A 24,634-nucleotide genomic window follows, 5' to 3' on the forward strand; every position below is an offset into this window, starting at 1 on the left:
ATTTTGATAGCCTTTTTGCCGTCGTAGGCGGCCATTCCGTCGAACGAAGGCGGAAAGAGTCTCACTCGTGGTCACAAAAAGATATCACATAGATCCATTTTGTGTTTTGTTGCAATTTGCGACTTGCGAGATTGTAAGTGCAAAGTGACCAATCAACTAGGTATATCATGAATTTTGGCTTTCTTAAGACGTTAGCAAAAAATTCCTCCTTGGTACATTGATTAGCCTTTTTTTTTTTTTCCCCTTTTAGCCCACATTGACACACCCAAGTCCCTCATATTTCAATAATAAGCGTAGTGGTTAGAGCACATGGGTTGCACTGGGGAGGTTGTGGGTTCAAATCAAAAGAGTGGGGTGGCGCATGATTGCCATTACGTTTAGCCCCGAAGTCACAAAGTTTCCTGAAGACACGGCCCTCCTTGCCCTCCTTGCAGCCTTTAAATTTGTATTAGCCCGCTCCCTTCCTGCGGGTCTTCACCATACATCAAATTAAGGCTATGAAGCTACAAATTTCAAATTGGATCTCTCTCTCTCTCTCTCTCTTTCTCTGTGTTTGATTCCCGCCAATCTCGAGAATAGCAAGCCTCCCGCGACTTTGCTGAAGTTCTGCTACGATCAAGCCTTGCAGCAGTGGAACTAAACCCTAAGATACTCAGTGAAGTTCACAAACTCACAAGACTTCCCTCAGTGCTTCTTATTTTCACAACTCGAAACCCTAGTTTCAGCAGTGATCCATCCAACGAAAGTGGTTGGATTTAGTTGCTAGCAGGTTGCATTATCAGTTTATTGCTTCACTCGAATCGCTGTCGGCTGGTACCCACATTCATCACATATATGAGCAAGCCAGCGCAGGTTGCACCTTACAGAGTGCAACTATTCAAGGTGCAGCTATGGCTGATGATGTTATGTCACACATTTCCTCGAATTCCAATCAGTCAGATCCTACTCTTCCTCTGAAGCTTGCAAAGCTTGAGGCTCGGATGGCAGGGAAGCCCTCTTCTTCAGGACCCGGGCAAGTAGGTCGACAAGCAACACAGTCATTACCAGGAACCACGATGGCTTTAATGGAGCACTCGGTTACTGTTGCATCCTCTGATGAGGACGATGATGTGAGTTACTTCAATCTCAAGTACCTCTTGAGGGTTTCCTTTTCTATTTCAGAATAGAATAAACTGGTCTGATTGTATTACATGGTAGCAATTTAAGGATGTTAATTGCCACCACATGCTCTTGTATGCAAAAGGCAAATAGTCCCTTTTAAAGTGTGCGAACGTGTCAGTATTTGTGCTCCTCTGCATTATCGACCTTAGGCACAGCCTACATCAGAATGATTTATGTATTCAAGTAAACTCAGGTCATCTTGTGGCGTGGCATGGGAATTCAAGCAAAATTGAGAATCACTGTTGCATGGTATCTCTACAAATAGATTTCCCTTAGAGTAGATATGTTAATTAGGTTTTTATCACACCGCTTGCCCTGGACAACTGACGGGGAACTTAGCTTCATTTGTTTACAAAGAACCATTTGATCTGAGGATCCTCCAGAAGGGCCATCCTTTAACTGCATACTTGGACTCCTTTACTAATGTCTTCATTGTTGGCTCCATCTCTCTCTTTGTTGTTGGGTCTCCTTAATTGCAAGTAGAACAAGATGCAGGGTTTTGGGGGTTATGAAGCATCGTGAGAGTATGGGAGTGCATTATCTTTTGGCTTGCAGGTCAAAGAGGAATGCTATGAGAGGTGAATTTTATTAGCTCATGTTTGTTATTATTCTCATCATCTTGAGTTTTGCTTGCTTGATTATCTCCACCTCCTGCCATTCTTCAGTTGGGCACCCATGCAAATGTATTTGGCATTGTCTTCTTGGAGGTTCTCCTGTCCTAATAAATTCTTGTATTGTATTGTCATTTGTTTGCATATATACTGGAGTTGATACCTGAGTCTTCTTGCAGATGCCAACATTTTCTAGCGCCTCTGATTTAGCCTTTGCTTGAACAATTGGAATTCAAGTTACTGAGTTCTTGTTTTTGCATCCTTTAGCTCTTGCCAGACTTCTCTCTCTCTCTCTCTCTCTCTCTCTCTCTCTCTCTCTCTCTCTCTCTCTCTCTCTCTCTCTCTCTCTCTCTCTCTTGCCTCCTTTAGTGAGTTGGATGCCAATGATACGAGATTGGCCGGGTGTTCGAAGGATGAGGAGCATAGTGGGTACGTGGGAAATCTGACATACGCGGGACTGCACATGGACTGGCCATCTTGAATGGCCTTTAGAGATTTCCAACATCGAGTGGGTTTACTTGTTTTCCTCATAGACATGGGGCTAGTACAATGGATTATGTTTTGGCTTAACCCAGTTTTATACTCTATTCAGGACCTTTACAGTCGAGCATTAGCTCCAAAAACTCTCAGCGCGTTTTGCAAAAATCCGTGCAAGTGCCACGTTAGCACAACCAGCGTAAAATGCAGAATTCTGTAATGTCTGCCACATCAGCACAGCTAGTGTGACTTGCGGAAATTTGTTTCTACAGTTGTCACGTCATCAGCTCTCTACGCAAGAGATTGAGTGTGTGTGTGTGTGTGTGGTCCTTTATTTTAATGCCTTTAGGTCCTCTGGGTCCCATCGGACGGGCATAAGTTGGTGGGAACTCTTCTTTTAAAATAGGCCACTCGACGAGAGTTTGCAAGTTGGTAAAATTTCTTGTGCTGCTTCTACTTTTGCTGCTGCTTCTTAGGGTTTACGCCCCTCGGCCGGGAATTGTAGGTTGGCTCCGTTCTTCAGTGGCTTGCCACATCAGCTATTTGTGACAGACCCTTGATGGACCACCATGGCAGATTTGGTAGCACTGATGGATTGAGATGTATGGAGAGGCCTTTAGTCTCTATGATCTCTCGATGATTCGGGCTAAGGCCTCGGTGCCACATGAGATTTGTAAGGTGCAGCGGAATCAATGTTGTATTTTCTCAAGATTAGTGATCTTTATTGCTCAAGGTTCCTTTTTGTCACGTGACACATCCCAACCCTATGTGTCCGTGGACAAGCTACACCATAGCAGGGTTCCCGTCAGCCAAGTCAAGTCTAGATTAGCAGTGATCTGGCACTTTTGTGAGTCTATTCGTAGACCGTGCATGTCCAGTCACTTAGATTCGAAGTTCAAAGGGTTTCAGACAACATTTGAGGAATGGAGACCAAGAGCAGCTCACCTGTGTGCATGTCTCCCTCGACGTTAATGAAGGCAACATTCATGGTCAAGAACAAGAGGATAACACAGGTGGAAAAGGAGATGAAAGAGTGGAAAACAAAGATGGAAGGATGGTGGAAAGAAAAGGCCAACCTCATCCAAATGGTCTTCAACGAGGGCAAGCAATGGAAAAAGGAGAAAGAAGACTTTCAGGCTGAAGTCCAAGCGCTCTGGGAAGAAGTCTCAGCCTTGAAGGGAGAGATTGCGGAAACTAGAGCGGGGAGTGGACATGAAGAAGGAAAAATCCACACCTCGATGATAGAGAAACTCAAAGTCATCAAAGAACAAGTGTGGAAGATCAAAGAAGAAGAGAAGCAACATGAGGCGAAGACGTCATCGTGGGTAGATGTAATCATGAATGTCACGTGACATCCAACCCTATGTGTCCGTGGACAAGCGACAACATGACAAGGGTTCAATCAGTCCAATCAGTCTAGATTTAGAAGTGATCTGGCACTTTTGTGAGTCTATTCGTAGACCATGCATGTCTAGTCACTTAGCATAGATGCATATCCTCTGGTTGCACACAACATGATCATCAGTATTCCCTTCAGAATCCATCAGATTCAGTTAGGAGAATTTTTCAGTGCATTTAGCGTATTTTCCCTATTTTTGGTATTTTCACTTATTATTTTTAAGTGACTTTCCAACAAAAGTAGGTAGGGCAATTTTGCTAAGTTAATATATAAGCAAACCAAAGTTCACACTTTCTGGTAGAAGAGGCAGCAGGAGCTTCCCGCTCAAGAGGCAACTTCTCCGCAGTACCCCCCCTTATGACCCATCGCCATCCACCTCCCATGCCTGGCGTTTCCTCCCACAGTCCCTAGATCCAGCATCGCCAACAACCAACCTTGCTTGGCGTTTTTACCACATGCAGATCAGCCCCATCATAGCAAGCCACTTTAGCGTTTCTTATCAAGCACTAACGCTAGACCTTGCTGCCCATCCCAACGTTTTTTCCAGCAGATCATCAGCGATTTCAGCTCTCTAGACCAGTGTTTTTCAACAGGTGTTCCTCATCATTGGCAGCGTTTTCAGCAGGTGCAGATCTGCCCTAAAACGCAGCACAACAAGTACAAAGCATCAGCGTTCTCATATGCAGCATGAACCCCGAAGGAAGCGATCATTTTCAGCCATGAAACCCGCATGAAACAGCCATTTCCAGCCACCAAGAAGACCACCGAATTCAAAGATCACAGATTTCAGCCTTAGCCGTCGTCATTGTCGTCGTCATTGGCATAGACCAAGTTGCATAATCCATTGCATACGCATTGTACACCTTTGTGCAATCAAAGAATAGACCACTTTTGCCGACGAGAGTGGGGCCTTCGGAGGAGGGTTTTACAACCTCTCGGGTGTCGTATCTCTTCTCTCTCCTTCTCTCAGTCTCATTCACTTGCACGCACAATATCCACTCACTTTGTTCGTGATCATAGCACTCTCCATAAGACGGAAAGCTCTCTCTTTCCCTAAGAACTAAAAGGAACCTTGAGCAATAAAGATCACTAATCTTGAGGAAAACAACATTCATTCCGCTGCACCTAACATTGGTATCAGAGCTTTGGAAGTGTTCTACATTACTCAAGGGAAGAACCACAAGAATTTTTTTGCTTGTTGCGATCGCACGAACCCAAGTTTACTTGAGCATGGCGATTCCTAATCGTGTTTTGTTGAAGAGTGACAGGAATCCCAAGAAAGAAGGGCTTGTCCAACCTCCCCTTGTGTCTCTTTTCACTCATTGAGAGTGGACCGTGCACTTAGCGGCCGGCCAATCGATGTGAGGTGGGAAAAAGCAACCTTGGTGTGAGCGCAAGGCCGCCAAGGGGTGCGCCCGCGCAGAAAAGAGTAGAACTCGGGTGAAGAGAAGATCCTTCTCCAACGCGATTTGCAAGCGAAAGAAAACCTCAAGAACCCTAGATTCTCACGAATCAAGGACCTCAAGAACCTCAAGAACCCAAGTTCCTTGTGAACTTAAGAACCCAAGACCCCCCAAGAACCCAAGTTCCTCGTGAACTTAAGAACCCAAGACCCCCAAGAACCAACAAGAACCTACGACTTTAGAATGATCATCACTCGAAGCGGAATGGATACTTCGCTTGGAAGTGATGAGCATGAGAGAGGCAAAGAAGACTTTTCTCCACTAGGAGGTTTTTTTGACCCTTCCCCATCTATGACACCGATTGCACTAACTCCTATGGAGGCTTTCGACAAGAGGATGATGGACGAGAAGTTAGAACGCGAAGCACGAAAAGCAGAAAGAAAAGCCTACGAAGAAGACATGGCAGTCATTGAGCGTAAGTACCAAGAAAGAAGCGCAGCCATAGAAGCAAAATTTTATCGCGAAAACAAAGCACAAATGCAAGAGTTATTGCGACTCTTTTCGTAAGCTCAGGCACAGATGCAACAGAATCGGGAAAAGGAGACTCTCTCAGTCTCTTCTTCTCCAAAGCATGATACATAGGATTTGCATGATTGTGTGAAGCATGATGATAATTTGATTGAACATGATAAGCATGATGATTTGAATGACAAGCATGATGATTTGGATGACAAAGATAAGCATGATGAGTTGAATGATATTGATAAGCATGATGATTTGAATGATAAAGACAAGCATGATGATCAAGATGTGATTTCTCACAAGTATGATGATTTGCATAATCAAGATGTGATTGTTCACAAGGCTGATGTGTTAGTGGATGCTTTTCCTAGCGAACCTAACCTCGCAGATCCGATCAATCACGAAGATCCGATCTTGGCTTTCAAGTCGAGGTCTAAAGAACCCCCATAGGACGATTCGATCATTCAGGACGAATCGATCTTGGCTCTCGAGCCTTGGTCCAAAGAACCATCACAGGAAGTATTATGTGTTCGCATGATTGATATGCATGCATTGTTCCAATGTTTCCTTCGTGAAGGTTTCTTGTATTTTAGTCAGCATCGTTATGTGATCCCTTTTCCTAGGCATGACATATTGTATGTTGAGCACGTTTCTCTCATGGATGAGCACGAATGTATGCGGATTGTTCATGAAAAGTGACAAGTTTGTATGTCAGGAAGTCACATTCCATGTCTCTTCTTTGGCATGACACAGTTTCCGAAAGAGCACATGATAGTATGAGCATCAAGCATGGGCATTTCCATTGTGATTTGCCACAGTTGATTGATTTTGATCAAACAGAAAAGATTCGACCTCATTGTTTGCATGTGTTTGATGAACGGGTTGTCGCTCCGTCTCTATGTTCATCTACATTGCATGCACAATCTTTAGAGAAGACAAGATTTTTTTCCTTCACTTTACATGGAATGGGTATGTTCATGGTTTTGTGTTGGAGATGGTTTCAGGAATTTTCAGCCATGGAGATTCTTGAAGACGAAAGGAGCACGACTCTAGACGAAGTTGAAGCAAGAAAGGAGATTCAGAAGACTTTGTGTTACTTTCGGCGCGGCCCATAGAAGCAAGCGTTGCAGACCTTTATGAAGTTCAAGTACCGCTCGACCCACACATCAGAGTGGGCTGGCGAAGAGTCCCTTCCAGGATTCCGGATGATGTTGGCGATCTCCCTCGACGCCATACAGTTTGGTATCAGTACCTCACTTTGAAAAGGAGGGGATGTCACGTGACACATCCCAACCCTATGTGTCCGTGGACAAGCTACACCATAGCAGGGTTCCCGTCAGCCAAGTCAAGTCTAGATTAGCAGTGATTTGGCACTTTTGTGAGTCTATTCGTAGACCATGCATGTCCAGTCACTTAGCATAGATGCATATCCTCCGGTTGCACACAACATGATCATCGAAATTCCCATCAGAATCCATTCGCATCAGTTAGGGGAATTTTCCAGTGCATTTAGCCTATTTTCCTATTTATTGGGATTTTCACTTATTATTTTTAAGTGAACCAACAAAAGTAGGTAGGGCAATTTTGCTAAGTTAATATATAAGCAAACCAAAGTTCACACCTTCTGGCAGAAGAGGCAGCAGGAGCTTCCCGCTCAAGAGGCAACTTCTCAGCAGTACCCCCCCTTATGACCCATCGCCATCCACCTCCCATGCCTGGCGTTTCCTCCCACAGTCCCTAGATCCAGCATCGCCAACAACCAACCTTGCCTGGCGTTTTTACCACATGTAGATCAGCCCCATCATAGCAAGCCACTTCAACGTTTCTTATCAAGCACTAACGCTAGACCTTGCTGCCCATCCCAACGTTTTTTCCAACAGATCATCAGTGATTTCAGCCCTCTAGACTAGTGTTTTTCAGCAGGTGTTCCTCATCATTGGTAGCGTTTTCAGTAGGTGCAGATCTGCCCTAAAACGCAGCACAGCAGGTACAAAGCATCAGCGTTTTCATCTGCAGCATGAACCTCGAAGGAAGCGATCATTTTCAGCCATGAAACCCGCATGAAACAGCCATTTCCAGCCACCAAGAAGACCACCGAATTCAGCCTTAGAAGATCACAGATTTCAGCCTTAGCCGTCGTCATTGTCGTCGTCATTGGCATAGACCAAGTTGCATAATCCATTGCATACGCATTGTACACCTTTGTGCAATCAAAGAATAGACCACTCTCGTCGACGAGAGTGGGGCCTTCGGAGGAGGGTTTTACAACCTCTCGGGTGTTGTATCTCTTCTCTCTCCTTCTCTCAGTCTCATTCACTTGCACGCACAATATCCACTCACTTTGTTCGTGATCATAGCACTCTCCATAAGACGGAAAGCTCTCTCTTTCCCTAAGAACTAAAAGGAACCTTGAGCAATAAAGATCACTAATCTTGAGGAAAACAACATTCATTCCGCTGCACCTAACACTTTTAGTTCTTAGGGAAGGAGAGAGCCTTCCGTCTTATGGAGAGTGCTATGATCACGAACAAAGTGAGTGGATATTGTGCGTGCAAGTGAATGAGTCTGAGAGAAGGATAGAGAAGAGATACGACACCCGAGAGGTTGTAAAACCCTCCTCCGAAGGCCCCATTCTCGTCGGCGAGAGTAGTCTAACTTTGATTGCACAAAGGTGTACAATGTGTATGCAATGGACTGATGCAATGGGCCTATGCCGACGACGACGACGGTGATGACGACGACGACTCAATGGCTGAAATCTGAGATCTTCTAATCGCTGAATTTCGGGACTGTTTCGGTGGCTGAAAATGACTGTTTTGGCTGCGTTTTTATGGCTGAAAATGGGGGAACATCTGCAACCATCTTGGGATGTATCTATGTCATAGGCTGAAAATTGTGTGCATCTGCGGCGGTTAGGGGCTGAAACCAAAAACGCTGATGTGGCTGAGGTTTGCTGGCGTTTTTGCAAGAAAAACGCTGGCTGAAGGTGTAGCGTTTTTGCAATGAAGACGCTGGGCTGAATGGTATTCTGGGAAAAACGCCAGGCAATGCAACCTGATGGCGATGTTGAATGTTGTGGGGGAAACGCCAGGGATGGAGATGCTGGCAATGGGAATCTGCTGGGAATGCCCGCGAAGAACGCTGGGGATGTTGAGGGGGGGTTACTGCTGAGAAGTTGCCTGTTGAGCGGGAAGCTCCTGTTGCCTCTTCTGCTAGAAAGTGCTAACTTGGGTTTGCTTATATATTAACTTAGCAAAATTGCCCTACCTACTTTTGTTGGAAAGTCACTTAAAAATAATAAGTGAAAATAATCAAAAATAGGAAAATAGGCTAAATGCACTGGAGAATTCCCCTGACTGATGCTAATGGATTTTGATGGGAATTCTGATGATCATGCTGTGTGCAACCGGAGGATATGCATCTATGCTAAGTGACTGGGCATGCACGGTCTACGCACAAAAGTGCCATATCACTGTTAATCTAAACTGACTTGACTGACAGGAACCCTGCTATAGTGTAGCTTGTCCACGGACACATAGGGTTGGGATGTGTCACGTGACAAGATTATTTGAGTCGAGCTAGTTGCCCCCCCTCTCGTGGTCGAGGCACTCTCTAGATGAGTATCCTTCATGCATAGTTTATGGGACCTCCCCAAGGTCAGATATGCTCGACTAGCCCTCGAGTCATCCCGATAGCTAGTGCTACAGAGGGATACATCATGCTGGTATGGGGATGATATCATGGTTTCAGTCACATGGTTTCAGCATGGATAGACTACCTCTGTTCGAGTACTCCTTGGATGCACCCTCCCTATCTCTCACACGGATAGAGATCACTAGACTCATACGTCAAGATTTGATTCAGCTTGATACCGAGAGCACATGGATACAACCGACATAGGAGTTGGGCATGGAGATAGCTTTCTATAGAGAGCATCTTCTCCAACTAACAGAGGATTGGCCTATATGGACACTCATTTATCCTATGGGATACGATGTGCTATTGGTCAGATGTGCACATCATTGCATCAGCTAGAGATTGAGATTGGAAGCTTTAGGAGAGTACCAACAGAGGCTAGGATATGCCAGAATATGCCAGAGATTGAGTTACATCACATTTTCATTGTCCGGTATACCATGATACGAGGCGGCTTTCAGTGTCTATTCAAAGAGGGCTTTCGACCGTTCGCTAGAGTCATGAGATATCAAGATCAAAGATGCCTCGGGTTGTTTTTGCTAGAGCTGCGCACTGGCGCAGACACAGGGAGAGTCTCTTGAGGTGATCAGGCAGTGGGAGACATTCATAGGGGAGATCACTGACTTCTTTAGAGCAAAGAGTCGGTAGCCAGACGAGCATGCTTAACAGCAGAATGCAGCGTCCACCCTTACCAGAGGTATATTAGTTGGCAGAGCCATTGAGCTTGGGCGAGCTAGATGCCCATGTCTACGAGAGCGACCACGACATTGACAGAGGCTCCATCAAAGGATCATGACTATTCTAGCACGGCATGGGAGATGCCCAATACGACTATTTATAGAGGCAGACTTTGACGAAGCAGCGACCGATGCAATACTTTCTCGGACAACTGTCACAGGAAACAAGCACCACGTGCCAACGGAAAAGAACAAACTGAACAACTTTAAGCACTTTAAATAACAACTGAATTGAAAGAGAGAGACGACACACGGGACGAGGAGTGATGGAGTTCCATCCCGAGATAGCACTGGACGCAAAATGTGGCGCCTCTTTCGGTATTTCTTTTTATGGCTTGAACTAAGTACAATGCCCATACTCCATCCTCTGCACCTCCACCCAGAAGAGTGCTAGAGAATGATCCCTTGGCTCAAGTTTAAAGGTCCTTGGCCTATGAAAAGCAGTTTACATGAAAAGCATCAAACTCTAAAACATCTGGTCCAATAGGGACTATCTGTACAGTTTGCCACTTTAGCATGTCAACGAAAGTTATGGAGCTCCGAACATTTGCCACGCTAGCAAACCAGCGCAAATTGTGGCAGTCTGTACAGTTGTCACGCCATCATCTTTGAGTGTGTATCGGCTTTACTTCTATCGACTTGGGCCCGCATTGGATGGGGTCCCATAAGTTGGTAAAGACTTCTTTTGCTGCTTCTTAGGGTTCAGGCTCCTTGGCCAGGATCTGCAAGCCGGCTTTATTCTTCAATGGCTTGACATGTCAGCAGTTTGTGACAACAACGCCCGATGCCGAGCATCCTCGGGCATTGATGATGATGATGATGATGTTTTTAGTCTTTCACTTTACTTCATTTTATTTTTGTACTTTGACATTGGATTAGATCCACCAAGACTCTTATCAGTTTGGTCTCATAGGTCATTTTGGCCTTTTGCAGACGTTTAATATAACATTTCATTTCTCTTCAGAAATTAGGACGTGGACTGAAGTTTGATTGCCTCTCTCTGTTCGTGCATGCTGGACAGCAGTGAGCTGGGATGTGCAGATCTTTGAGGGTTCGCGCAGGCTGGGCTGCACGCGATTAGGGTTCGCGCAGGACAACAGGGCGACCCGTGGCCTGCATGCTGTGGGTGCGCGTTGCCGACTTAGGCTAGTACAAGCCTCGGCCCTCAACCTCGGGAGAAGAAGGCTCAGGTGGCTGCCCATTGCAATCCTAAACCGCCGAGGGATCGGGAGAAGAAGCGTCAACGTTGTGTACATTGTAGTGGATTGAAGCGTGGGGGCTCGTTTTGGAGAGCTTTAGGAGCCAAACCTTGGCATCATTGCAAGACACAAGTGGGATTGAAGTGGTGGTGCAATTTCTTTGTAAGATTGAATCCGAACAAAAGCGGATTCGAAGTTCAAAGGGTTTCAGACAGCATTTGAGGAATGGAGACCAAGAGCAGCTCACCTGTGTGCAAGTCTCCCTCGACATTAATGAAAGGCAACATTCATGGTCACGAACAAGAGGATAACATAGGTGGAAAAGGAGATGAAAGAGTGGAAAACAAAAATGGAAGGATGGTGGAAAGAAAAGGCCAACCTCATCCAAATGGTCTTCAACGAGGGCAAGCAATGGAAAAAGGAGAAAGAAGACTTTCAGGCTGAAGTCCAAGCGCTCTGGGAAGAAGTCTCAGCCTTGAAGGGAGAGCTTGCGGAAACTAGAGCGGGGAGTGGACATGAAGAAGGAAAAATCCACACCTCGATGATAGAGAAACTCAAAGTCATCAAAGAACAAGTGTGGAAGATCAAAGAAGAAGAGAAGCAACATGAGGCGAAGACGTCATCGTGGGTAGATGTAATCATGAATGTCACGTGACACATCCAACCCTATGTGTCCGTGGACAAGCTACAACATGACGGGTTCAATCAGTCCAATCAGTCTAGATTTAGAAGTGATCTGGCACTTTTGTGAGTCTATTCGTAGACCGTGCATGTCCAGTCACTTAGCATAGATGCATATCCTCTGGTTGCACACAACATGATCATCAGTATTCCCTTCAGAATCCATCAGATTCAGTTAGGAGAATTTTTCAGTGCATTTAGCCTATTTTCCCTATTTTTGGTATTTTCACTTATTATTTTTAAGTGACTTTCCAACAAAAGTAGGTAGGGCAATTTTGCTAAGTTTGTATATAAGCAAACTCAAGTTAGCACTAAATGGCAGAAGAGGCAGCAGGAGCACATGCTCAACAGGCACCTTCTCAGCAGAACCCCGCAAGAACCCCTTGGCGTTTTGATCTCCCCATCCTCGCCACACCCGCAACACCTTGGCGTTTTCCTCTCCCTGCATCATTGCCATATTCAGCACCCTGGCGTTTTCCTCCCATGATCGCCAGCCCCCAGATCATCATCAGATTCACTAACGCTAGCAGAAGGCACTTCAACGGTTTTGGATTTCAGGCCCAGATCAACCTAGCGTTTTTGCTAGCAACAGGAAGGCATCATCGATTTCATTTCTCAACCTTTACCGCAGTAGAACAACAACGTTTTCAGCCTATGGTACAGCAGTAGAAACAGCCCCATTGGTTGCAGAGGATCCCCCATTTTCAGCCATAAAAACGCAGCCAAAACAGTCATTTTCAGCCACCAAAACAGTCCCGAAATTCAGCAGATAGAAGAACACAGTTTTCAGCCCTAAAGTCGTCGTCGTCATCACTGTGGTCGTCATCGGCATAGTCCCGATTGCATCAGTCCATTGCATCGTCATTGTACCAGATTGTGCAATTATAAGTAGACCACTCTCGCCGACGAGAGTGGGGCCTTCGGAGGAGGGTTTTACAATGTCTCTGGTGTTGTATCTCTCTTCTCTCTCTATCTCTGAGTCTCATTCACTTGCACGCACAGTGTTCATTCACTTTGTTTGTGATCATAGCATTCTCTCATTAAGAACGGAAGACTCTACCTTCCATAAGAACAAAAGGAACCTTGAGCATAGTTCGGAGCACTCATCTTGAGCAAAGCGCAAACAATCATTCCGCTGCACCTAACATTGGTATCAGAGCTTTGGCAGTGTTCTGTATCACTCAAGGAAAGAACCACAAGAATCTTTTTGCTTGTTGAGGTCGCACGAACCCAAGTTCGCTTGGGCGTGCCGATTCCTAATCATGTTTTGTTGAAGAGTGAAAGGAATCCCAAGAAAGAAGGGCTTGTCCAACCTCCCCTTGTGTCTCTTTTCACTCATTGAGAGCGGACCGTGCACTTAGCGGCCGGCCAATCAACGTGAGGTGGGAAAAAGCAACCTTGGTGTGAGCGCAAGGCCGCCAAGGGGTGCGCCCGTAGAAAGGAGTAGAACTCGAGTGAAGAGAAGATCCTTCTCCAACGCGGTTTGCAAGCGAAAGAAAACCTCAAGAACCTCAAGAACCTTGAGACCCTCAAGAACCCAAGAACCAAGACCCACAAGAACCCAAGTTTCTCGTGAACTTAAGAACCCAAGACCACAAGAACCCACAAGAACCCACGACTTCAGAATGGTCATCACTCGAAGCGGAATGGATACTTCGCTTGGAGGTGATGAGCATGAGAGAGGCGAAGAAGAATTTTCCCCACCAGGAGGTTTTTCCGACCCTCCCCCTTCCCCATCTACATCAAGGATTGCACTAACTCCTATGGAGGCTTTCGACAAGAGAATGATGGATAAGAAGTTAGAAGACAAAGCAAGAGATGCCGAACGAGAAGCAAAAAGAAAAGCCTACGAAGAAGACATGGTAGCCATAGAGCGCTAGTACCAAGAAAGAATGGAAGCCATAGCGCGTGAGAGCGAGCAAGCACGCTTGGAAGCCAAAGCAAGAGAAGCAGAATTTGATCGAGAGAACAAAGCAAGACAAGCAGAATTGGATCGCGAGAACAAAGCCCTCAAAGAAAAGAGCGACCACCACAACAAAGAGTTTTGGCGACTCTATTCTCAAGTTCAGGCATAGATGCAAGAGATTTGTGGAAAGGAGATTGTCTCAGTCTCATGCACACATGATTTGCATGATTGTGTGAAGCATGATGATGATTTGATTGACAATGACTTGCATGATGTTTTGATTGACAATGAGAAACACAATGATTTGGATGACAAAGATAAGCATGATGATTTGAATGATATTGCTAAGCATGATGTTTTGGATGCCAATGATAAGCATGATCAAGATGTGATTTCTCACAAGCATGATGAGTTGCATGAAGATGATGTGATTGTTCACAAGGATGATGTGTTAGTGGATGCTTTTTCTAGCGAAGCTAACCTCGTTGTAGAATCGATCAATCACGAAGAACCGATCTTGGCTTTCCAGTCGAGATCCAAAGAACCCCCACAAGACGATTCGATCATTCAGGAAGAATCGATCTTGGCTCTCGGGCCTAGGTCCAAAGAACCCTCACAGGAAGTATTATGTGTTCGCATAATTGATACGCACGCATTGTTCGAGTGTTTCATTCGTGATCATTTCCTGTATTTTAGTCAGCGTCTTTATGTGATCCCTTTTACTAGGTATGACATATTGTACGTTGAGCGCGTTCCACTCATGGATGAGCACGAATATATGCGGATTTTTCATGAAAAGCTGAAAAGTATGCATTCAAGGAAGTCACATTTCATGTCTCTTCCTTGGCATGATACATTTGTAGAAAGAGCACATGAAAGTATGAGCACCAAGCATGGGCATTTCCGTTGTGAATTGCCACAGTTGATTGCTCTAGATCAAAAGAGAAAGATTTGATCTCATTGTTTGCGTGTGTGTGGTGAACTGTTTAGCACTCCGTCTCTTTGTTCATCTACATTGCATGCACAGTCTTTGAGGAAGACAAGATTTTTTCCACTCACTTTACATGGAATAGGTATGTTCATGTTTTTGTGTTGGAAATGGTTTCAGGAATTTTCAGCCATGGAGATTCTTGAAGAAGAAAGAAGCATGCCTAAAGACGAAGTTGAAGCATTGAAGGAGCCACATGAGACTTTGTGTCGCTTTCGGCACAGCCCAAAGAAGCAAGCTTTGCAGACCTTTATGAAGTTCAAGTACCGCACGACCCACACATTAGAGTGGGCCGGCGAAGAGTCCCTTCCAGGATTCCGGATGCTATTGGCGATCTCCCTCGATGCCATACAGTTCGGTACCAATACCTCACTTTGAAAAGGAGGGGATGTCACATGACACATCCAACCCTATGTGTCCGTGGACAAGCTACAGCATGATAAGGGTTGAGTCAGTCCAGTCAGTCTAGATTTAGAAGTGATCTGGCACTTTTGTGAGTCTATTCGTAGACCGTGCATGTCCAGTCACTTAGCATAGATGCATATCCTCTGGTTGCACACAACATGATCATCAGTATTCCCTTCAGAATCCATCAGCTTCAGTTAGGGGAATTTTCTAGCCTATTTTCCCTATTTTTGGTATTTTCACTTATTATTTTTAAGTGACTTTCCAACAAAAGTAGGTAGGGCAATTTTGCTAAGTTTGTATATAAGCAAACCCAAGTTAGCACTAAATGGTAGAAGAGGCAGCGGGAGCACATGCTCAACAGACACCTTCTCAGCAGAACCCCGCAAGAACCCCTTGGCATTTTGATCTCCCCATCCTCGCCACACCCGTAGCACCTTGGCGTTTTCCTCTCCCTGCATCATCGCCATATTCAACACCCTTGTGTTTTCCTCCCATGATCGCCAGCCCCCAGATCGTCGTCAGATTCACTAACGCTAGCAGAAGGCACTTCAGCGTTTTTGGATTTCAGGCCCAGATCAGCCTAGCGTTTTTGCTAGCAATAGGAAGGCATCAGCGATCTCATTTCTTAGCCTCTACCGCAGTAGAACAACAGCGTTTTCAGCCTATGGTACAGCAGTAGAAACAACCCCATTGGTTGCAGAGGATCCCCCATTCTCAGACGTAAAAACGCAACCAAAACAGTCATTTTCAGCCACCAAAACAGTCCCGAAATTTAGTAGATAGAAGAACACAGTTTTCAGCCCTAAAGTCGTTGTCGTCATCACCGTTGTCGTCACCGGCATGGTCCCGATTGCATCAGTCCATTGCATCGTCATTGTACTAGATTGTGCAATCATAAGTAGACCGCTCTCGTCGACGAGAGTGGGGCCTTCGAAGGAGGGTTTTACGTCTCTGGTGTCGTATCTCTCTTCTCTCTCTATCTCTCAGTCTCATTCACTTGCACGCACAGTGTTCATTCACTTTGTTTGTGATCATAGCATTCTCTCATTAAGAACGGAAGGCTCTACCTTCCATAAGAACAAAAGGAACCTTGAGCATAGTTCGGAGCACTCATCTTGAGCAAAGCGCAAACAATCATTCCGCTGCACCTAACAACGAAAACACAAAAGAAGGTGAATGAGGCCAAGAAATGGATAGAAGTCGCAAAGAAAGCGAAAGGAAAAGAACCAACAGCTATCCCCACTCCCACAATCATCAACATGACCCTAGAGGAAGAGCAAAGGAGGAAGACTAGAGCTTTATGTGTCCAAATGACCGGTCTAAGAGACTTTGATGATGTGGAGGGGGAAGCCAAAGAACTTCTAATTATGATGGGTAGTGAGGCCACTTACACAAAGGCATGGAGAATGGGGAAGAAGAGAGAAGGAAACGGGGAGACTTCCAAGGAGAGGGCATTGATCCTTCACTTCCTCTCCATGGAAGCAAAGAAGGATTTCTTGAAGAAGAGACCTATACTAAAGAAGACAAGGATATTCCTTGGGGAAGACCTCACACTCTCACAACTTGCTCATATGCAAGAAGTTATGCCTAAAATAAGGATAGCCCGAGAGAGAGGGAAATTGGCCTTCTATGGAGATGGACGAGTGGTTATTATGGTGGACCAACATATTCATTGAGGAGAGCAGCAGACACTAGACTAACTAGAGCACATGCAGCATTGGGTGGATTGGAGAGGATGTGCTCACAGATTCAGTTTCAGGAGCCTCGAACGAAGCTCTGGCTTTTTGACACTTTGGTGGCTTCCGCATTGCTCTATAGAGTTCAGATATGGGGGCCTTCATTGGACCATCACAGGAGGTCGGGTCGCAGTGATGGATGGGGAGACTGGAGAAGCCTCTAGTCTCTATGATCTTGCGGCTTATTAGAGCCAAGGCTTCAGTACCACATGACATTATTCGAGCAGAGCTAGCTGCCTTCCGACTAGTGGTTGAGGCGCTTACCAGACCAGTCTCCTTTATACGCCGCTTGTGGGCACTGGGACCTCCCCAAAGACAGATATGCCCGCCTAGCACTTGAGTCCTCTTGACAATCAGCTTTGTAGGGAGACACAGCATGCTGGTATGGGGAGATGACATCATGGTTTAGCATGGACAGATTGCCTCCCTTCCAGTACTCATTGGATGCACCCTCCTTGACTGTACATAGTCCGAGATCACCAGGCTACATTCTAATCTACATGCTAGTGCTGTTCGTTGCCTACCGAAGCGTATAACACCCGCAAAACACCTTGTACAAGCCATTTTTGCAAAGAGGGTTACGGTTGAGAAAGTCTAACTTGTGAACTCGTTTGGCCAGTTGTTTTGCAAATAGGCTCACAAAATTGCTGATACAGAATCCTCTAAGCTCTATAAACATTGTTTGGCTCTGCAGTAAACTTAGCATGTTTACGTGACGCACAGCAAGTCTGAACGTGACAATGAGAGAACCAATAAATATCTAATACTGGTAGTACCAACTACCTTTGCAGAGTCAGCTCGATATGGAATTAGAGAAAGTCTTACAGTCTAGGATTATGTGAGTGGGTGTACAACACAATTGTACACACAATTTTCTATGTATATATACAAAATTACTGCCAAGTCCTCATAAAGGAATAACACACTGTACAAGAGCACTAGATTACCTAGGGTTTAGTAAAGTTATTCCAAGCTCGCCTACTCGGTGGGGCATAGCATGGCAGAACAAGCCAGGGAAGTGATGTGTACCTCACTTAGAGGAATACAGCCATGAAAAAGTCCCACTTTTAAATTTGCTCCTGGAAATTACGTTAGCCAATCAGGGGGTGAAACTCTTTGGCTGGATTCAAATGGATACGTCCAGACCTGCAACCTTTCTGGACGCTTCCTGAAAGTTCCTTTCCTCCTGGCCTAATGAACCAAGAATCTTGTCTGACCTTTGCCTTGAATTAAGAGGCCAAAGCTACCATTGATTTTTTTTTTTTGTAAAGTAAAAAATGCATTAGTCTTTGGTGCATGGGTGGATGCCAACCATTGTATAACACACTTGTTTGCAACTAATATAATTATCATATGCAATGAGGGTTGTGCAGTGGTGACAATTGACTAATGGATCCATACATGCATGCACAAAGGTTTGACTGGAATTCACCAAGCTTTCCTAGAGTAACCTGAGCTGTGAAGTTGTCTACATGCACAAGAGCTAACTGTGCATATGACCTCTTCTCACAAAAAATGAGCTTGCTTTTTGGTTTTTCTGATCAATACACCCTTTTTCATAAATGGATTTTTGGGGCCATGGATATGGAAACAGGGACTGAACCTGGCCTTGTGGCTCATACTTACACATTCAAACCAACCAGCCTATTTTTGCTGATCAATACATAGTTTGACGTCCATCACAGATGAATCAGGGCCTAACAACCTCCTCACAGCAATTGAAGGTGCATCTGGATTCTGTCTGTTGTTTATACGATCTTAGCTCCTAACCTTCCTCTCCTGCAGACACTCCTGTTATGATCTGGTCCGAACTGCACTGTACGTTTTGCTGTATTTATGATGCCTCAGCAGGGTCTTGAATCCGTGGCCTTTTCTATGGGCTTGGGGGACAGATTTCTAATTCTTCAGACAAGCTGCTGGGGGATTGAGTGGCGCTACTCGCCACTTGATTGGTTTACCTCCCACTCGTGCCATCAACCACCTTGAGGGTCTTATCCTTGATGTGTAGATTTGTTTCTTTTACAGCCCGTTAAGAGTCAGGCTCTTTATTGTCCTTTGGGACCACATTATACAGTAAAGATAGCCCCATTTCAGTCCCAAAAAAAAGAAAAAACTTATATGCAGCTGCATTACAGTGCATTTTTTCTCAATTAAACGTCAGACTCGGCATCACAGTCTAGACACTCATCAGTAAACAGAATGAACAACAATTAAAGATCCAAGCAGATGGTGATAATAAGATACTATGAGATGCATATAACGCTCATTCTTCGTCCAAGCCCATCATCCCTTGCTGTTGTGTGCTAAGCTACTTTAGACCATGTGGCACATTAGTCTTAATCATCTGAAGAACACTCTTGGCCCTTCCATTTCAAGGTGTAATTTTGGGGAAGGCTGGAGTAACTCTCTGCATGTGCTAATGTACTTTGACCAGGCACACTTTTAGACTGAAACTTAGCTTTTTGGATACTTTCCTTTTTTTGCATTTAGGGTGGGGATGGATTTCTCATTCTGCGAAATCCTCTCAAAAGAAAGAACGATGCAGATGGAGAAAACATCATAAATAATCAGGTAATGATCTTTTTTGGTGCATCTTCTGTGCAACGATGGATTAAAAGCTCCCTTTTTGTAAGAATATATTGATTGGGTGATTTGTGATTTTAGGTCTATACAGATGGTATGAATATGTTTGAGGATGATTTAGGACAGCAGAAGAAGGAAAACAAGGATGAACAAAGGAAGAAAAGAGCGAATGCTCGGGGCAGAGGCAATGGAAGCAGAAACAAAAACACAAAGGCGACTGATCAGACTTCACCTCCTAAAAGGAGTTTTATTAATGGTCATGCAGATAGCTTACCTTTAAATGTAGGGTAACACTTTGCAATGAATTCCCAAAAAAGTGCCCTTGTAGTTGAAACCTCGCTTTTAGAGTAAATTCCTACTTAGAGCAACATAATATTTCAAATTTGCAACTTGATGGTATCGCTGTTTACTTTGTTTAGTAATCTGCTTTCTCTCCAACTCCAGGACCAGCAGCTAGAAACGCTAAAGGCTAGGTCTAGCTCTTTGGAAGATGAGCTTTCAAGAGTACGGCAAGAATTTTCAGAATGTCAACATAGTAATCAGCAACTGCAGAAGGTACTTTTTTGTCTTTTACTATTGTCAGTGGTTGCTATACCTATTTTACTTCTGGAATACTTTTGTTGACAAAAATTGCACAGCAATTTGGGGTTTTTGGATAGCATGCTGGTCTTCTTTGCAATAAAATGGTGCAAGGTTCTAACTCTCTTTCTTATAGGAGCTTAATGAGTTCAAGGAGCAAGAGCAAGTAAAACAGCAGAAGGTAATTGCATGTGGATACTTTTGAGGACTGAGACACTCTCTGGTTGCGTAGGGTTTTAATGGTTGCTTAAATTGCTATTAATGCAGCGAATGAAGGTGATGTCAGACCTGTTGATTACAGTAGCCAAGAGTGAACGCGAAGAAGCCAGAATCAGGATGCGACAAGATCTTATAAGGCTTGGCAATGTTAGTGTTGTAAGGTACCTACTCAAACTCATTTCCATTATGCTAACCAAAGTGACGAGATGGGGAAACATTGAGAGAGCTAGACTGCCCATGTATCTGAAGATACAGGAATGGGGTATGGGAGGCATGTCAATGGGATACACTAATAAGAGTACATAATCAGTGTTATGCAGCCATAACAAAGGAGCTTTTGGGTTGACAGGAACTCTCTTCTTCCTTGTGTTGTTATAGATCATAAGAATATATACGACAGAGAGATAGAGCTTGACGAGAGATTTTGGGTGAGTGTAATCTCCCTTGAGAGGGCCTAAAACTAACAAAAAGTTGCCAAAAAATTCCAATTTTTTTGGCAATGCACTTATTATTAGCCTTGGTTCACATGCATGTGTGACAGGTTTCAGGGTTAGGGTTTTTGCGTCTAGACAGGAGACGCAATTGATCAGCGATGACTGCGTATTTTTGGCCAGGCACAATCTCTCTCCCTAGAAGGGTGGTCCATGCCAATCTCTGAGTCATAGCAAGAATCTTCCTAAACGCGCACTGACTTTATGTCTCTAGATTGTTCCTTCTGTCTGTAGAGAATGGTGATTTTCTTTCTCCAGACTTGAATTTTACTGGTTTCTTTCTATAGAATAAATTTACTGGTCTCTCTCTAACATTGGGGGACTGTCGCTCTCTTGGCAGAAACTTCTCCTTTTAGAATATGCAGTTTTTCTCTCCCTAAATCTATGGCAGAATTTCTCTCTTTAAAACATAGCTGATTTTCTCTAATTGGAAAGCTGTTCTGTTCCTTTCGCTTGTTTTTCATTCTTGAAAGAACTTGCTTGCTTTTCTCCAAAGAGTACTTGCTTTTGCTTTTCCTCAACAAGCACTTGCTATTTTCCTTTTCCTAAAAAGCATGCTATCAAAGGGGAAACCTATAGAAGAATCTCTAGAGTAGGCACTTTGACACATCCACACACAGAATTTTCTTGGAGTGCGAGTTCGAAGGTTGACGGCTCAAGAGAGTCTACTTGGATTACGCGTCTGAAGGTTGAAGGCTCAAGAGAACTTGTAGATTCTTGCCGTTCGTTGTTCTCAAACTCAATCAATAAAGAAATACCCAATTAGGGGTTCTAACAAATGCGGTTCAGGACCATTGACTCTCTTGTGCAAGAGCATCCATGCTCCACCACCTTCTCGGTTACATCCCCAAACATTCAGAGGGGCGCTTGAACTCTACCCGGCCAAGTGTGAAGGTGGCCCTATGGAAATATGACCCTAGGCTAGTTATCTTTTGTGATCACCACACTTGGACTCTAGGCCATTAGCAACTCTACCTGCACACCCGTATCATTGTGGGCTTGGTGGTATGGGACACCAGCCCTTGTGGTAGGGGCTAGCCCGTTGGTTGCTGGCTCCTAGGCTCGGGGTTGACCCCGTATTGGCTGGCTGGTAGGTGAGCTTCATGTCCGCTCTCTATGCTCGTTATGCGTGAGTATGGCTTGTGTCATGTCATGTGTGCAAGATGGATCCGGCAAGGGGCTAACATTGGTATTAAAGCTTCTTCCTTCTCGTGTATACGATGTGTCAATGTGCAAAAATCCATTAGAGCTCATGAGGCTGTGGCTCTCTACACCCTTGCATAGGGCGGTAGGGGATGTTACTAGCAAGAGAGGAGGACAAAGGGGGGCACAGGCAAGCCAATGGTGGGAGTTCCATGGTAAGTCTTTTATTTCTCCTTGTCTAGCACATGGATTTTCGTGTGTGGATGTCGATGCTAGTGGTCTTGTCACATGGATGCTAGGTGGGTCTTTTGTGTTTCTCCCTCTCCATATTGATTTGTGCATGAGGATACCTTGAGGAGACGGCCACTCCAAGGACAATGTATTACCTCCGTGTTGACATCCGGTGAGAGGATTTTAACTTTTTGGCGTGTATTTTGTAGGTGGTATGAGAGAGACGAAAATGTTTCATAATCCGATGTGCTTGCAAAGTCTACTGCTCTCTGTTGTGCACGAAGCGCTGCCGCGGAATTGTTATCCTTCCTTGTGCTCACTGCAAATGTAGTCCTTGGGGTATTGGTGCACAACTCAAGGCTAGAAGCCTTTGGCATGTGCTCTATGTGCAGCAACATGTGCAATTGCAACATGCGCAGGCCAACGCCGGAATGTAGCTGGCTTCGCAGCACGTAGCACTTGGGCATCCAGTACTAAGCAGAGGTGGTATCGTTCGGTTCGACCAATAGCGGCAGAGTTCATGAGGCAGCTTATCAATTTTTTTTTTGTACATTTACTGTTAGACTTACACCACTGTGCTGCTTCACAGGTCTAGGGAATACATGTACGGCTAGTATGTCTCCGGGCAGGCCACCCATAGTCTAGGTTGTACCTTGTCCGGCCCGCCCGAGTTTGGGCCGACTGCCCACTTTTGTACGGGCGCCCACATATATTTCCATATATCATTTTTCTGTTGGGTCGTGGGGATTTTTATCAGGCTTTGCCCTACCTCCCCTTGGGCACCTATTTATGGGGCCAGGGGGTACCCACTTCCACACATATACTGATTGTACTGAGGGTCTTTGCTCATGATAGTCATGGGGGGTTGATCGCCCCCTCTTCATCATATCTCTGGCGTTTGTGGTCTACTCTCTCTCTCTCTCTCTCTCACTTTACTGGGGAGAGCTAGAGAGAGAGTCCCAGAGACAAATTACAGATTTCTTTTCACTAGATATGGGACAGCCAGAGGAGCAGCCATCACTGCAGAGCTCCGCCCACACTCATTCGACCACCACCGGCACTCTCAGCTACGGAGATCTAGATGGCCACGATTGAGGAGAGGGCTACACAGCATCGACGGAGACTACAAGAGAGGATTCGAGCCATACTCTCTCGACATCCAGAGTGAAGATGAGGATGGATTCTAGTAGTAGTAGTAGTATTTTTGTTCTAGTCTTTTGTACCCAGACATGGTATCAGATTCACAATTTTGTAACAGTTTGGTCTCATAGGTCATTTTGGCCTTTTGAAGACATTAATATAACATTTCATTTCATCTCTTTCTCTCTCTCTCTCTCTCTCTCTCTCTCTCTCTCTCTCTCTCTCACGCTTCCGCACACGCGCACTCTCACATGGTATCAGCAGCTTCGGCTTTCCATGGCCTGGTACTAGCAATTCTACATCTCTGCATCAGGTATCCCTCCCAAGACGAAGCAGATCTGCCAACGTTTTTTGCTTGTGGATCACATCAGCCAGCGATCATTCTACATGCCACCTCATGGGCTGCTTTTCATCACCGAAAAGGACCCTGGAGCAGCGTTTTTGCATCACCCTCATGGTGATCACCCTCTTGGCTGCCAGCGCCAGCCTCTACAGGCTTTTCCATCGCCAAAACCCCCTTCTTCCCATCTGCATTTTCAGGTAGGGTCTGCGTTTTTCAGCAGCCATGCACTTGCGTTTTTTGGAAAGTCCAGCAGCCTGCGTTTTTCACCCAGGCGAAGGGGGGATGCTGGGCCTTGCTCTACAGATCTTGCCTTTGCCCCACCGGCTTGGCATGTGATACCTTGCTAGGGCAAATCCTCTCCGTTTCCACCAGATTTCAGCCATATACCACTGCTGTTTTCTCTGTTTTCAGCCCTCCGACGGCTGTGCACACAAAGATAAATGTTAGGTGCAACGAAATGAATGTTTGCGCTTTGCTCAAGATGAGTGCTCCGAATTGTGCTCAAGGTTCCCTTTGTTCTTATGGAAGGTAGAGCCTTCCGTTCTTAATGAGAGAGTGCTATGATCACAACAAAGTGAATGGACACTGTGCGTGCAAGTGTATGAGACTGAGAGATAGAGAGAGAAGAGAGATACGACACCAGAGACGTAAAACCCTCCTTCGAAGGCCCCACTCTCGTAGGCGAGAGTGGTTTACTTATGATTGCACAAACTGGTACAAATGGAATGCATGGGACTGATGCAAGTCTAGGCTATGTCGACGATGACGACGGTGATGACGAAGTCGACCTAAGGGTTGAAATCTGCAATCTTTCTATTGTTATCCAAAAACGCGACTAGTCCAAAAACGCTGATTTGGGGGCTGTTTTTGGTGGGTCTTTGACGCTGAAAATCTGCAGGTTTAGGGCTGAAAATTGATGGTCTTTCCGGGGCTGAATCTGCTACTCTTCGAGGGCTGAATCTGCAACTACTTCATTGCTGA

At 45.1% G+C, this 24,634-nt stretch overlaps 1 protein-coding gene across 2 annotated transcripts in view; it reads left to right on the forward strand.

Annotated features, from left to right (window-relative positions):
* The first annotated feature begins 381 nt into the window (after positions 1 to 381).
* The window catches only part of TSL (Protein kinase superfamily protein), a 98,647-nt gene continuing 74,394 nt past the window's right edge, over positions 382 to 24,634 (forward strand). Inside the window, exons 1-6 of one of the 2 annotated variants that reach the window (XM_086527383.1) lie at positions 382 to 1,109; positions 19,415 to 19,495; positions 19,589 to 19,789; positions 19,952 to 20,062; positions 20,223 to 20,267; positions 20,354 to 20,466. In XM_086527383.1, the coding sequence (XP_086383509.1) occupies positions 891 to 1,109; positions 19,415 to 19,495; positions 19,589 to 19,789; positions 19,952 to 20,062; positions 20,223 to 20,267; positions 20,354 to 20,466 (770 nt within the window). In that variant the 5' untranslated portion in view covers positions 382 to 890. The remainder of the gene's footprint in view (positions 1,110 to 19,414; positions 19,496 to 19,588; positions 19,790 to 19,951; positions 20,063 to 20,222; positions 20,268 to 20,353; positions 20,467 to 24,634) is intronic. The other variant, XM_086527384.1, reaches the window with a different exon arrangement.

This window comes from Adiantum capillus-veneris, chromosome 13 (genome assembly GCF_014529385.1).
Source record: "Adiantum capillus-veneris isolate H3 chromosome 13, ASM1452938v2, whole genome shotgun sequence".
NCBI classification, from domain to species: domain Eukaryota; kingdom Viridiplantae; phylum Streptophyta; class Polypodiopsida; order Polypodiales; family Pteridaceae; genus Adiantum; species Adiantum capillus-veneris.